Source organism: Canis lupus, chromosome 12 (assembly GCF_011100685.1).
Source record: "Canis lupus familiaris isolate Mischka breed German Shepherd chromosome 12, alternate assembly UU_Cfam_GSD_1.0, whole genome shotgun sequence".
Lineage (NCBI taxonomy): Eukaryota > Metazoa > Chordata > Mammalia > Carnivora > Canidae > Canis > Canis lupus.
Genome location: NC_049233.1, coordinates 66,701,064 through 66,715,008, shown reverse-complemented (window position 1 = coordinate 66,715,008; position 13,945 = coordinate 66,701,064). Strand labels below are relative to the sequence as shown.

The 13,945-nt window shown below is 67.3% G+C and overlaps 2 protein-coding genes across 5 annotated transcripts; one reads left to right on the top strand and one right to left on the bottom strand.

The window, feature by feature from the left end:
• Nucleotides 1-1,461: 1,461 nt before the first annotated feature.
• On the top strand, nt 1,462-10,844 carry MICAL1 (microtubule associated monooxygenase, calponin and LIM domain containing 1). Of its 2 annotated transcripts, none has more exons than XM_038554896.1 (25): nt 1,462-1,508; nt 2,544-2,835; nt 2,945-3,152; nt 3,422-3,526; nt 3,853-3,957; nt 4,077-4,232; nt 4,861-4,961; nt 5,114-5,371; nt 5,635-5,750; nt 5,921-6,047; nt 6,159-6,240; nt 6,355-6,493; nt 6,887-7,089; nt 7,198-7,286; nt 7,396-7,437; nt 7,635-7,718; nt 7,846-8,002; nt 8,280-8,356; nt 8,635-8,920; nt 9,029-9,144; nt 9,266-9,379; nt 9,487-9,580; nt 9,760-9,859; nt 9,962-10,035; nt 10,571-10,844. In XM_038554896.1, the coding sequence occupies exons 2-25, from the start codon at nt 2,578-2,580 to the stop codon at nt 10,696-10,698; spliced, it is 3,219 nt and encodes a 1,072-aa protein (XP_038410824.1). In that variant the 5' UTR covers nt 1,462-1,508; nt 2,544-2,577; the 3' UTR covers nt 10,699-10,844. The 2 variants fall into 2 exon arrangements, with proteins under 2 accessions (XP_038410824.1, XP_038410823.1); XM_038554895.1 differs by having other exon boundaries at nt 1,473-1,508; nt 2,541-2,835.
• A 138-nt stretch (nt 10,845-10,982) lies between these two features.
• SMPD2 (sphingomyelin phosphodiesterase 2) lies at nt 10,983-13,686 on the bottom strand. Of its 3 annotated transcripts, XM_038554897.1 has the most exons (10): nt 13,545-13,686; nt 13,337-13,433; nt 13,172-13,248; nt 12,896-12,989; nt 12,718-12,807; nt 12,437-12,519; nt 12,166-12,298; nt 11,970-12,074; nt 11,472-11,625; nt 10,983-11,388 (listed from the first exon to the last, which is right to left on the bottom strand). In XM_038554897.1, the coding sequence occupies exons 1-10, from the start codon at nt 13,592-13,594 to the stop codon at nt 11,000-11,002; spliced, it is 1,272 nt and encodes a 423-aa protein (XP_038410825.1). In that variant the 5' UTR covers nt 13,595-13,686; the 3' UTR covers nt 10,983-10,999. The 3 variants fall into 3 exon arrangements, with proteins under 3 accessions (XP_038410825.1, XP_038410826.1, XP_038410827.1); XM_038554898.1 differs by lacking the exon at nt 12,718-12,807; XM_038554899.1 differs by lacking the exon at nt 12,718-12,807 and having other exon boundaries at nt 12,433-12,519; nt 12,896-12,952.
• Between the last annotated feature and the right edge of the window lie 259 nt (nt 13,687-13,945).

Here is a 13,945-nt window from a genome sequence, read left to right as displayed (position 1 = left end):
AAGAAACGTTTCTTTTTTTTTTCTTTTTTCTTTTTTTTTTTTTTTTTTTTTTGCCTGGGGCCTGTCCAAAGAAACGTTTCTTATAATGCCAGCCTTTCATTCGTCCCGGTGACCCACACGGTGCGGCCGAGCGCAGACAGACCGGGCCCCAGCCCAGCTCCCCTGCCACTTGCTGTGAAACATGGTGCAAGTCTGTGCCTCAGTTTCTCTAACAGTGAAACGGGACCGTTCTGATCATTGAAATTATGGCTGTACTCCTGGTAGCTGCTCAACGAGAATTGATTTCATTAATTAGCGGGATGACCTTGGGCCCCTTCGCATTCAGCCGTGTTTCCTTATGGGGGGAATAGGAGGAAGTCGATGCCAAAGGTCTCTGCAGGCTCTGCGCGCCGCCAGGCCGCGGGGGCTCCCTCCAAGGCGCGCCTCGCCGCGGGTCTCGGCTCTCCCGCACACCCCTCCTAGCTCCCCTCAGTGGCGGTGGGGCCCGCCCCCCGCCGCCCCCCGCCGCCCCCGCCGAGGCCCTCACGCTTGCCGCTGCGGGAGCCGCAGGCTGCCCAGTTCCCAGGACTTTAATCCGTGCCCGTTGCCCGCGGCCCGGGTCCGGGGGCGGCCTTGTCGCCGGGGAGGCTCGGGCGCCGGGCGCCGGGCTCTCCGGGTAGGAGGGGCGACGAGGCACCTACGGACGCGCCGGCGGCGCCGAACTTCTTGCCCCGCCGCGCGCCCGATCGGCCCGGAGCTGGGAAGCGGCCCGCGGCGCCGGTACCGCACCACGGTGGGTAGGCTCGCCCGCCGGGAGGGGCCAGCGCGGCCGGCGCGCGTCCCGGGAAGGAGCCGCGGGTCCCGGGATGGAGCCGCGCGCCCCGGGAAGGAGCCGCGGGTCCCGGGATGAGCCGCGCGCCCCGGGATGGAGCCGCGGGCCCCCGGGATGGAGCCGCGCGCCCCGGGATGGAGCCGCGGGTCCCCGGGAAGGAGCCGCGTGCTCCGGGATGGAGCCGCAGGCCCCCGGGAAGGAGCCGCGGGTCCCGGGATTGAGCCGCGCGCCCCGGGATGGAGCCGCGGGTCCCGGGATGGAGCCGCGCGCCCCGGGATGGAGCCGCGGGTCCCCGGGAAGGAGCCGCGGGCCCCGGGATTGAGCCGCGGGTCCCGGGATGGAGCCGCGGGTCCCGGGATGGAGCCGCGCGCCCCGGGATGGAGTCGTGGGCCCCGGGCCCCGCCGGGACCCCAGGCGGAACTAGGCGTCGGCAGCGCCACGCCCTGGGCCACCACCCTGCAGCCGTGGGCGGCCCGCGGGCACGAGATGCTAATTAGACGCGGATAAAGCCCGCGGGCCCCGCGCCGCGCGCCGAAGCCCACACCCCGCGGAACTCCGGGACCCGCGGCGCCCCCCGCGCGCTCCCGCCGCCCGCCCCGCCCCGCCCCGCCCCCCGGGTCCCCGCCGCCCCGCCCCGCCCCGCCCAGTCCCCGCCGGCCGCCGGGCAGGACGCGGCCCCCCCGCCCGCGAGAGGCCGGTGAGTAGCCCAGCTCCCGCTCCCGCCCGCCGCCCCCCGCGCCCCGCGCCGCCACCCGCCCGGGGCCCGCGGCCCGCCTCGCTCTCCATCCTCCGCGCGCTGCCCCCGCGCACGTCCCGTGTCCCGGCCCTTCCGGGCTCAGGTCTTGCCCCTGCGGTCCCGCGAGCCCCAGCACAGACCTGCGCCCTTCCCGGCGGCCCGGGTCCGGGCGGCCCTGGCGGGTGGCGCTGGTCTCCGTCTCCCGCCTCGGCCTGGGCCGCCCCGCGACGCCCCCGTTACCCCGTGGGCAACCCCGACTCCGCGCCCTCCGACTTCCCCCAGCCCTGGCGTGAGAAGGGCCCCCGACGCCCCCCGAGCGGCGTGGGGGCTCGAGCGGGGGACAAAGGGAGGCCTTGTCCCGGGGACATTCCTGGGCGCGCGCCGGGCGCCGGGGGCGGGGGGGCGGGGCGTCGCGGACGGGCGGGGGGCGGGGGGCGCGAACCGGCCGGGGCCCCGCCAGTCACGGAGGAAGTGTTCGCACCGCAGTGAGTCAGAAATAGCTGCAGCCGTCGGCCTGGGGCGCCGGGCGGGGCGAGGCCGTGGCCCCGGGGGCGGGGGCGGGAGCTCCTGCTGCCACGCGCCCACGCCCCGCGCGCCCTGCGGTCGTCGAGGGCTGCCCGGCCGCGCAGGGGCTCTGCTCCCGGGGCCCAACCTCGCCGCCCCTGGGGGCGCCCCCTGCGCAGCCTCCGGGGAGGACCTGCCCCCGGGGCCCCGGGGAGGGACGGGAGCTCCGAGGCCCGTCGCCCCGCTGCCGGCTGGGCCCTACACTGCCGAGCTTTCGTTTCCAAATTTGGCAAAACCGCCCTTGGAAGGGGGGGACCGGCCTTGCGGGCGGGCTGGGGGAGAGGAGCGGGGCTGCCCCCTGGGGACAGCGGCCGCCTGTGCCCCCCCCCCCCCGCCCTTTCCTTCCTTCTTTCCTTCTCTCCTTCCCTCCCTCCCTCCCTCCCTCCCTCCCTCCTCCAGCCTCTTCCCGGTCTCCTCCCTCCTCTCCAGCAGCTGCTGCGCTCGCCCCGGAGCCTCCGCGGCCCCCATGGCTTCCTCCGCCTCCACCAACCCAGCACATGCCCACTTTGAGAGCTTCCTGCAGGCCCAGCTGTGCCAGGATGTGCTGAGCAGCTTCCAGGGGCTCTGCGGGGCCCTGGGGCTGGAGCCCGGCGGGGGGCTGCCCCAGTACCGCAAGCTCAAGGCCCAGCTCAACTACTGGAGCGCCAAGTCGCTGTGGGCCAAGCTGGACAAGCGCGCCGAGCAGCCCGTCTACCAGCAGGGCCGGGCCTGTGCCCGCACCAAGGTGCGCCCGCTGCCCGCTGCCCGCTGCCCGCGTCGGGGCGGGGCGGGGCGCGGGAGGAGTCGCAGGAGGGGCGCGATGGCCATGCCCACGCTGCCTTGTGTGCTCGCAGTGCCTGGTGGTGGGGGCTGGCCCGTGCGGGCTGCGGGCCGCCGTGGAGCTGGCACTGCTGGGGGCCCGCGTGGTGCTGGTGGAAAAGCGCACCAAGTTCTCTCGCCACAACGTGCTGCACCTCTGGCCCTTCACCATCCACGACCTCAGGGCCCTCGGCGCCAAGAAGTTCTATGGGCGCTTCTGCACGGGCACCCTGGACCACATCAGTGAGCACCTCGGGGGCCTAGAGGGGCGGTGAGCCGCGCCTACCCACAGGCAGTGGGGTCGGGGTGGGGGGGGGGCTGCTGGGACAGCCAGGGGGCAGAGTGGACTTTAGCCGGGTGACCCGCAGGACTCAGGTTCCTCATCTGTGGGACCAGCAGTTGAAATGAGTGACGTCTAAGATGCTTTCCAGCTCTGACCAGGAGCACACTGGGGCCTGGCGGACCTGGGGGACCCCGGGGGGGCCCGGTCCCTAATCTCCTCTCCCTTCCAGGCATCCGGCAGCTTCAGCTGCTCTTGTTGAAAGTGGTGTTACTGCTCGGGGTGGAAATTCACTGGGGGGTCACTTTCACTGGCCTCCAGCCCCCTCCTAAAAAGGGTGAGTACGTCTCTCCTCCTGAGACTCCCATCTGCCCAGGGTGTCTTGGCCTGTGGGAGGAGGCGGGGACTGGGCGTCCATGGGTCGCCTTTGCCGTGGCGAGGCCCCGCACAGACCACACTGGGCCTCCTTGTGAGCACGTGCGAAGCATGGCCTTCCTCACCTACTTCACCACTGTGGTGAAGGTGAAGGTTGACAGTGCGTCACTGCTCCCTAAACTAAATGGCAGAGCGCTTTACACATTTGTTTGCTTTACTGGCTTGTCCTGGGAATGGAGGGGCCCCTCCAGACTTGCCCACCCCTGTGCCGCACACCTTCTGCCCCAGGGAGTGGCTGGCGTGCCCGGCTCCAGCCCCACCCCCCGGCCCCACTGGCCAACTATGAATTCGACGTGCTCATCTCTGCTGCCGGAGGTAAATTCGTCCCTGAAGGTGAGTGAGCCCTTCCCTCAAAGAAGCCAGCCTCGCGGGCTCCTCGTGGACCTTCCTAGGCTGCTGAACCCCTCACTCTCTTGCCAATACCTACCCGCCCCCCCCGCCCCCACTTCTAGGCTTCACCGTGCGAGAAATGCGTGGCAAGCTGGCCATTGGCATCACGGTCAACTTTGTGAACAGGCGCACGGTGGAAGAGACGCAGGTGCCCGAGATCAGCGGCGTGGCCAGGATCTACAACCAGAGCTTCTTCCAGAGCCTGCTCAAAGCCACAGGTCGGACACCCCCTCACAGGACCCACACCCTCACCCCACCCCCCCCCCGACTGTGGACTGGTTCCTCCCTCCTCCTGCCAGACCTGTTCTCAGTCCAAGGAATCCCACACTTTCCCATCTTTGTAGTCATGGTGGCAAAGAGCCTGTGCCCTGGGGGCGTCAGTGGGCCCAGCCCCACCTGGCCGCCCAGCGTGAGAAGTCTTGGAAATCTCTCACGAATGCATGGGATTTTGCTTTGTGCTTCTTTATATACGATTTAATATAAAAATGATAAAAATTCAAGGTGAAGGTGGCGCTTCAAGAAGATGCCCCCTGTGTCCTTTGGCTTGGCACCACCCTGACTCCCTGGGGTGTACACACCCTAGTCTGCAAAGCCAGGCTTTCATCTGCAAGGACGGTGAAGGTCACCCAGCTGCCACCCGCCCAAGTTTCTCTCTTTGCTCCTGGACCCAGGACAGGTGGGCCCATCGTGCCACCAGAACTCCTGGGCCGCTGGGTAGGGGCCACCTGCTGCAGTCTAAGCTGTGATCCCAGCTCTCAGAGGTCAGGCATGGCTGGGTGTTTGGAGAGGTGACACATAGTGAGGAGGAGACACATGTCCCCCTGTGTTGTCCCCCTGCCCCCCCAGGCATTGATCTGGAGAACATCGTGTACTATAAGGATGACACCCACTACTTTGTGATGACAGCCAAGAAGCAGTGCCTGCTGCGGCTGGGGGTGCTGCGTCAGGTGGGGCCCGGGCTCAGGCAGGGAGGGGCTGGGCAGTGGGCCCTGGGAGGTAGAGGCCAGCCCTGGACACAGTGTCCCCCCTGGTGAGGAGGGAGCCTGGCCTCTTCCGCCTTTGCCCTTTGACTCCGTGGGTTCGGATCTTTGGCTTGTAGGATTGGCCGGAGATCGACCGGCTGCTGGGCAGTGCCAACGTGGTGCCCGAGGCTCTGCAGCGCTTCGTCCGGGCGGCTGCTGACTTCGCCACCAACGGCAAGCTCGGGAAGCTGGAGTTTGCCCGGGACGCCCACGGGCGGCCTGACATCTCTGCTTTCGACTTCACGAGCATGATGCGGGCAGAGAGTTCTGCTCGAGTGCAGGAGAAGGACGGCGCCCGCCTGCTGCTGGGGCTGGTGGGGGACTGCCTGGTGGAGGTGAGGGGTTGGGGCTCCAACTAAGGGAGAGGTTGGGCTTCCTGGGGCTTCTGGAAACAGGATCTCCTTGTAGAGGCACAGGGGTTCTGTGGCTGGGGGGAGGAAGGTTGCCTCCCGGGAAGGAGGGGATGTAAAGGTTTGCTGGTTGTGGGGAGGAGCTGAGGGCTGCTTGGTGTGATGTGGAGCCCCATCGGCTAGGATTTTGGGGGCTCGGGCACTCCTGCTGGACTTTCACAGAGCTGTTTCCTCTCTCTACCCTGCAGCCCTTCTGGCCCCTGGGCACTGGAGTGGCTCGGGGCTTCTTGGCCGCCTTTGATGCCGCCTGGATGGTGAAGCGGTGGGCAGAGGGTGCTGGGCCCCTAGAAGTGTTGGCGGAGCGGTGAGGCCTGAGTTGGGGGGTGAGGAGGGCAGGGCTAGAAAAAGGACAAGGATAAGGGGGAAGGTGGGGGTGCCGGGTGAATAGATGGGGGCGCGGGCAAGAGAGAAAAGGAAGGCCTGCCCGTTCTTGGGGGATGGGCAGTGATGGGCGCCTCCCACCTACTCGCTCAGGGAGAGCCTGTACCAGCTCCTCTCACAGACCTCCCCGGAAAACATGCACCGCAACGTGGCCCAGTACGAGCTGGACCCGGCCACCCGCTACCCCACCCTGAACCTCCGGGCTGTGACTCCCCATCAGGTCAGACCCTCTGGCACCCACCAGATGTGCCGCCCGGGCCTGCCCCGTCACTGCCCCCCGGGCTGGGGTGGGGGATCAGGCAGCCTTGAGACCTGAAAGGGGCCGCCCTAGGTGCAAGACTTGTATGACGTGATGGCCAAGGAGCCTAGGAGGAGACCCAGCGACAAGCCAGACGCAGGGAAGCCAGCCACAGGTGAGCAGACCTCCCTCCCCCTCCCACACGGAGCCCCGTGCCCGTGCCTGGGGTCTGGGCTCCCTTGGAGTCAGGGCCGTCGGGCGCGGCGCAGCCTCCTCTCTCGGCCCGCAGGCACCCAGGAGGAGCTGCTGCGCTGGTGCCGGGAGCAGACGGCGGGGTACCCGGGTGTCCACGTCACCGACCTGTCCTCCTCCTGGGCCGACGGACGGGCTTTGTGCGCCTTGGTGCACCGGCTGCGGCCTGGCCTGCTGTGAGTTGCTCCCTGGCTCAAGGGGACCCTGGCACCCCGCACCTCCTTCCTGCCCATCCCTCCCGCGGCCTCAGGCACTGTGGCCTTGGGGGGAGCACTGTGGACGGGGGCTAGTGCCCCCACATGCTGGGGTCCTTCTGCCCAAGCCCCGCACCCCCACACCCCCACCCCCGAGTCTCGTGAGTCACATGCACCCAGCAGGGAGGTTTGTGTGTAGTGGCAGCCCCCGAGGCCACCGGGTGGGTGGGGGCGGGGGGTGCTCCAGGGCAGAGAACCCCTCATGCCCTGTGCTCCCTTTGTGCCCCACCAGCCCCTGCCTGTGCTCCCGGCCTCACCCCGTTGATGGGGTCAGGTTCTGGTCCTTTCCTGACTCCTGTCCCTGGCGTCCCTCAGGGAACCAGCAGAGCTGCGAGGGGTGGGGGCCCTGGAAGCGACAGCTTGGGCGCTCAAGGTGGCAGAGCACGAGCTGGGCATCCCGCCCGTGCTGTCCGCAAAGGCGGTGGTGGCAGGGAGCGACCCGCTGGGTCTCATCGCCTACCTCAGCCACTTCCACAGCACCTTCAAGAACACGGCCCACGGCCCGGGGGGCCCGGAGGGTAGGTGGGGGGACGCGGGCCTCGGGGGCCGGGTATCCAGGGCTGGGCCGGAGCCGCTGCAGGGGCTGTGCGGACTCGCCCTCCACCCTGGCACCCCTCCCCTCGCAGGCCCCGCCCGCCAGGGCTTTCCCGGGACCTCCAGCGCTGTGCTGTTCCTTGGCAAGCTGCAGAGGACCCTGCAGCGGCCCCGGGCCCAGGTGCGGCGGCTGGGCAGGGCCAGAGCGGGCTGGGGCATTCCTAGGGGGGTCCCTGGGGTGATGGAGGGGCTGGGGCTCAGAGCCATGCTGAGTGTAGGACGTGTTGCAGGAAAACAGGGAGGATACTGGTGGCAAGAAGCCGCGCCTGGAGGTAAATGCATGTGGGGGCTGCTGAGCCCCCCCCCCCACCCCCCGCTCTGTTCCCTGGGTACCACGCGTCCCATAACCTTCCTGTCCAGCTGCCCTTCCTGGCTCACTTCTCTTCCAGACCTTCCTATCCCCTGCACGCAGCCACTCTCCAGCTCAGCCTGCCTCTCTAGCTTCCCCCCTGAACACTTGCCTCCTTAGGGAGAAGCTAAGACCCCAAGTACGGAGGAGCCACCTGTCCCAGAGTCTGATGTACCCCTGACACCCCCATCCCAACACCAGGAGGTGAGAGAGGGGGCCCTGTCGGCGGACAGAGGCCCGGGGAGGGCAGGAAGGGGTGTTGCAAGGATAAGGAAGACCTTGGCAGCTGGCCTGGACCCCTGCTGACCCTGTGGTCTGGGGGTCGGTGCAGGCCGGCGCTGGGGACCTGTGCGCACTTTGTGGGGAGCACCTCTACATCCTGGAGCGCCTCTGTGCCGACGGCCGTTTCTTTCATCGGAGCTGCTTCCGCTGCCACACCTGTGAGGCCACGCTGTGGCCAGGTGGCTACCGGCAGCACCCAGGAGATGGTAAGCGGGCCCGGCCGGGGGTGAGGAGCTTGCAACTGGAGGGAAGCTGGGGTGCTGGGTGCAAGGAGGCAACAAACCCAAGAGGGCACTTTCTTCCCCTGAGTTCAAGGTCTTCTCCATCCTATCCAAGTCCCCGAATGTGGGGTTCTAAGGAAGCAGGAGGCCACCAGAAATTCACCTGTACATCAAGTCCTGTCCCCCCTGCCCTGAGAAACTGAGTATCTGGGTGTCGGGCTGCGCACGCCTCACGTCTTCACCTCTGGTCACCCCTTCCCAGGACACTTCTACTGCCTCCAGCACCTGCCCCAGGAGGGACCCGAAGAGGATGGCGGTGACCAAGGCCCCGGGAGTCAGGTAAGAGCTACGAGACCGCGTGTTGGGGTGCGGGAAAGAGTGAAGGGGTCCCTCCACGCCCAGCGGACCTTGCCGGGAATGAGAACTGAATGTTCTCTAGAAGGAAAGCTCCATGCAGGCAGGTTTTTCTTACCTATTGATGGATCTCCGGTGTCTCCAGCGCTGCCGGCCGCCGTCGGTAGCATCAGCGGATGAATCCCAGGGCCCGCGTGGGTCGGAGGGGCGGCGTCACCCCTCGGCGGCAGGTCACTGACCAGACCGCCCGCTGGCTTTTCCAGGACCTCCCCGCGGCGGAGGAAGCGAGCATGCCCTCGGGGCCCTCGCCAGCCGTCACTCCCCCAGAGGGGACCAGAGCCGCCCCGAGCCCCGGCCAGCCCACCCAGCCCACCCGACGGCTGATCCGCCTCTCCAGCCCGGAACGCCAGCGGCTGTCCTCCCTTCAGCTCACTCCCGAGCCAGAACTGGAGCCCCCACCCAAGCCTCCCCGCAGCTGCGCCGCCTTGGCCCGCCAGGCCCTGGAGGGCAGCTTCGTGGGGTGGGGAATGCCAGTCCAGAGCCCTCAAGGTACTTGCCTTGCCCAGGTGCGCTGGGTGGTACCGGGACTCCGGAAGGGGGTGCTGGGGGACGGAAAGGGAGGCACGGGGCCCAGGCCACGTCTACCCCTCTGTTCAGTTCTTGTGGCCACGGAGGAAGAGCAGGAACAGAGTGCCTCCTCCAGCGAGGAGGAGGAGGAGGAGGAGGAGGCGGCGGCAGGGGAAACCACGGCTTTGGGCTCAGACATGGAGCAGGTGAGAGGAAGAACCTGGCCTCCTGCCCGCGGAGGCCAGCACCCATCCTCTTCTCCAGCCCCTATCCAACGGCAGGGGAGGGAGGGAAGCCCTACCCCTGACTGGCCTGCCCCTGCCGTAGGCTCTGGTGACCTTGGCCAAGAACTCAGGCACCATGAGCAAGTACCCAACGTGGCAACGGACTCTGCTGCGCCGGGCTAGGGAGGAGGAGATGAAGCGGTTCTGCAAGGCCCAGGTGAGGTCTACGGGTCCGCGGTTCTTGGGGGGGGGGGAGGTCAGCTTCTCCAGAGCTGTACCTGAGTGACCCAGAGACTCCTGGGCCTCCTGTCTCGTGCCCCTCAGGCTGTCCAGCGGCGACTACATGAGATTGAGACGGCTCTAGGGGACCTGGAGGCTGAGGGCATGAAGGTGGAGCTGGCCTTGAGGAGCCAGGGCGGTGAGTAGACAGCAGGGACGAGTTAGGACATCCCTCCGCCTCCGAGCGCTGTGTTCAGCCCCTGCAGTCCCTCAAACCACCAGACTCTGCTCCCAGCAGGCGCCACCCCTCACGCTCCCGACACCCGTGACGCTGGTCGGAGGCCTTCTGACCGCCCTCCCGTTCTTCCTTCCCACCAGGATCCCCAGAACAGCAAAACACCCTGTGGATGGAACAGCTGCTACAGCTTGTTCAGAAGAAAAACAGCCTGCTGGCAGAGGAGGCTGAGCTCATGATCACGTAAGGGGCAGGGCGTCGTGACCGTTGGCACATGAGCAAGACCCCAGCCGGCACCTTGGGCACCCTGGGCAGCTGTGCCTCTTCAACCCCTGCTCCCCACAGGGTGCAAGAGCTGAACCTGGAGGAGAAACAGTGGCATCTGGACCAGGAGCTCCGAGGCTACCTGAACCAGGAAGGTAGGTGGGATGTAGGGAGAGGTGGGCATCTGGGGCTGGTGTCTACACAGCCTCAGTACTTAAAAGATACTGACCCAGCAACACAGTCCTCTACTGTGAGTGCCTACGAGGAGTTCTAGGAGGGAGCCAGAGAACAGGCTCCAGGCCCCTGCTCTGCCCCGACGTCCGTCAGGCCTGCACAGCTGGGCTGGTGTTAAGATTGCTTACTTTACAAACAGTGCTGCTGCGGGGCGCCTGGCTGCTCCGGGGAAGAGCAGGCAACTCGATCTCGAGGTTGTGAGTTCAAGCCCCACACTGGGTGTAGAGATTACCTATGTTATCATATGTATGTGTTATATATATGATGTATAGATCAATGCATCCAAAATAAAATAAAAACAGTGCTGCTGCTCAACAGTGCTAACCAACCACTGGCGTGGGCAGGCCCAATTTTGGGTATGAGTAAACAAAGCCACGTGGGCTGGGACTGGGCTGCACCCTTCCTGCCTCCCTGCCGGGTTCCCGTCCTTTAAGCTTTGTCGTCCATCATCTTCAGGAGCCCTAAAGACCCCTGCCGATCGGCAGGCTGAGGAGCAGCTCCTGAAGAAGCTGCTGGATGTGGTGAACCAGCGAGATACACTTATCCGCTTCCAGGAGGAACTCAGGCTCAGTGAGCTGGCCTGAGCCAGGGCCCCAGGGCTAAGGGGAGGGGGCTGCTGGCCTTGTCTCTACCTGGAGGACTACCTCACCCCAGGACTGTGCCACCCTGCTGGTCCGGGCTGCCTGGGAGGGGGCCTCACTGTTTACAATAAAAGTATTTCTGACACAGACAGGGCTTGGGCTGCCTGTGCATGTGGGCAGTAGGGTGGGCAGGGAGGGCAGATGTGTGGGAGCCCGACGATCTGTATTAGGACAGTCTGATGACAGTCATGACGAACCCTGGCCCCTCTACAAGGAAAAGGCAGAGCCACAAAAGTGTCAAGCTTTATTGTTCCTCAGCTCCGTCCCCCTCCTGCTGCCCCAGGAGCAGGGCTGGCTGAGACTCCAGGCCCAGATCCTGAGCCTCCCTTGCCCTTCCCAGCACGTGCTGGAGCTCAGCGCGAGCCCTCGATAAGCCCTTGGCCTCCTGCATGTGGAAGAGGTAGACTGCACCCGCCCCCAGCAGCACTCCCACGCTGGGGGTCCAGAGGAGTATGGCAACTTCCCTGACCCCTCCTCCAGCTGCCAAGGCACACAGCAGTGCCAGCAGAAGCAGCCCTAGGCCAATCACGTAACCAGCGAAGGTGGCCCACCACCGAGCTTGAGCCACGCCCAGGTCCAGCTCTGTCCAGGCCTCCTTTAATACGCTGATCAACCTCGACCTTTCTGCTGGTCCTAAAACAAAGGCAGGGCAGTGGGTCAGGATGGAGGGGCTGCTTTGTGGGGTGGGACCCAGGGAACGGGTGGGGGTGACCTACCCTGAGTAGGGTCGGGGGTGTGCTGCGGGGGGCTGTGTCTCACACACAGAGTAGCCATCAGGGCTTCGTGATCAGAGAGGGGGGTGCCACTGTGAGGATCGTGGCCTGTAGTGGTCCTAAGAGTCTTACAGGAGATGTAGAACCCAGAAACCGCCTAGGAAAAGTACGGGCCAGAGAGAAACCTCTTTGAGGGCCTCTCCCCGTTGCCTAGCCGTCGGTGATGATGAGACTGGGCCTGCTGGACAGAAGGTCGGCACAAGTTGGGTCAAGACACACACGGGATCCCTGGGTGGCTCAGCGGTTCAGTGCCTGCCTTTGGCCCAGGGTGTGAGCCTGGAGTCCCAGGATCGAGTCCCACATTGGGGTCCCGGCATAGAGCCTGCTTCTCCCTCTGCCTGTGTCTATGCCCCTCCCTCTCCCTCTATCATGAATAAATAAATAAAATCTTAAAAAAGAAAGACACAGGGGTTAACGACACCCCGAGGGGACAGGCCTGACCTTATACAGCACATAGTCAATGCGGATGCCAAAGGGAAATGGCTCCAGCTCCCGCTGGCTGACGTAGCAGTTCTCAGGTACCATCGTGCAGCCTTCTTCAGAGCCCTGGGTGAAGAGGTGCCTCATGCTAGGACGGGCCGGGGAGAGAAGCTGCGGATGCAGACGTGGGAACCACCAGGCGGCGGGTCCTCCTCACCTTGAAGTCCCGGGTCTCGTGGTAGGCATCATGCAGGCCCGTGCACTCCTTCAGCAGGCGGCAGCCCAGGTCCTTCGGGTGCAGGTTGAGGTCCCCACACAGCAGAACCACGTCGGCCTTCTTGGATGTGTGGCTGGGGAAACCGCGTGGGTGAGGCGGGGCTTCTTCCCTGCCGGCTCCGCCCCCCTGCAAGCGGCGCCCCGGCCGCCCCTCAAGCCCCCTCAAGCCCGGGCCCCATCCCACTTCCCCTGTCAGGCCCAGGCTCACACACTGGATGAACTGGGCCAGTTCCCAAGCTTGGGCCACGCGGTGTGTGAGGTAGACGTCCTTCTGGCGATTGTACTCGGCATGGAGCTGAGCAAGACAGGGGAGGTCAGCAGGGCAGACGACGCTCCCTGACGCTCTCCATCGCGCTGTGCCCGTCGCTCGGCGTGATACTTGGTTATAACCAGGGCGGCTCCGGCCTCGCGACCCAGGCCCGAGGTCGGCCGCCCCCGCCCCCCGCCCCGTCCCAGCACCGCCGCCGGGCCCAGGCGCGCCGGCCTCACTCACGTGGGTCACGTAGGCGTTGAGCACCAGTCCGCTCAGGTGCAGCACCAGCAGCCCCACGGCCTTCCCGCAGAACCAGTCTCCATGGTGGATCTGGGGCGGGAGAGGACGCGCCGGTGCTGCGGCCCCGCCCCCGCCCAGGCCCCGCAGCCCGAGGCGGGGCCCCCGGGCTAAGGCTCACCATGTAGGGGTACCCATTGAGGGTGTAGACGTGCTGCGTGAATTCCTGGATCGGATGCTTGGAGAACACGCACAGACCGCTGCCAATGACGCCGCTGCGAACCGAGTCCCGACGCATAGCCAGCAAGGCCGGAAGCGAACGGCCGCCTCTCCCCCGCCCCCCCCGCGCCTCCCCTCAGCCGGCCGCCGGGGCGCGTCGGCGGCGGGCGGGCTCGAGGCAGCGGCCCCGGGGCGCACGGGCTGCCGGGAGCGCGCTCCGGGCCGGGGGGCTCCTCACCTCCGGAAGTAGTGCGCGGCGGGGTAGGCGGGCAGCAGCTTCTGCCTCAGGCGCTGGAAGTCCTGCTCGCTCCACACCTGAGGGGAGGTGGCGGACGCCTGCCTGCGGCCGTCCCGGCGGGCTCCCCCCCGCGGGCTCCCCCCGCGCCCCCGGGCCCCCGCCCACCTCCTCCAGCAGGGCCAGGTCGAAGCTCTCCATGTTCAGAAGGTCTCCCAGGCGCTTCATGCGGTCGCCGCGGTGCTTGCTGAGGTAGGGGATGCCCCTGGGGACGAGGAGGGCGGGGCGGCGGCGGCTGCAGCGGCTGCAGCGGCTCCGCGGCGGCGGGGAGCGCCCCCCAGGCCGCGGCCCCGGCCCACCCCGCGGGCGCCCTCACCAGCAGTTGAGGTTAAAGATCCTGAGGCGCAGGGAGAAGTTGGGCTTCATGGCGGGCGGGCTCCGGGGCCGCGGGGCGGCCGGCGCGCACAGGTGGTCGGGCCCGCCCCGCGCTCCCCGGAAGGCGGCGGCCGGGCCCCGCGCTCCCCCGGCGGCCGCCCCCCCGCGCGGAGAGGCCGGCGGCGGCGGCGGGCGCTCCCGGGAGGCGAGGGCCGCGCGCGGTCCCCGTCCCCGTCCCCGTCCGCGGAGGCGCTGTCCCCGGCCACCGGCGCCCCCTCGTGCCCCCGGCTTCCGGGATCCGGCAACAGGCGCGAAGTGGAGCGAAGCCCCGGCCTGGCCGCCCGCCCCGCCCCCTCCCGGCGTCCCTCCTCCCGCGGGCGGCGGGGGCGGGGGCGGGGCCGC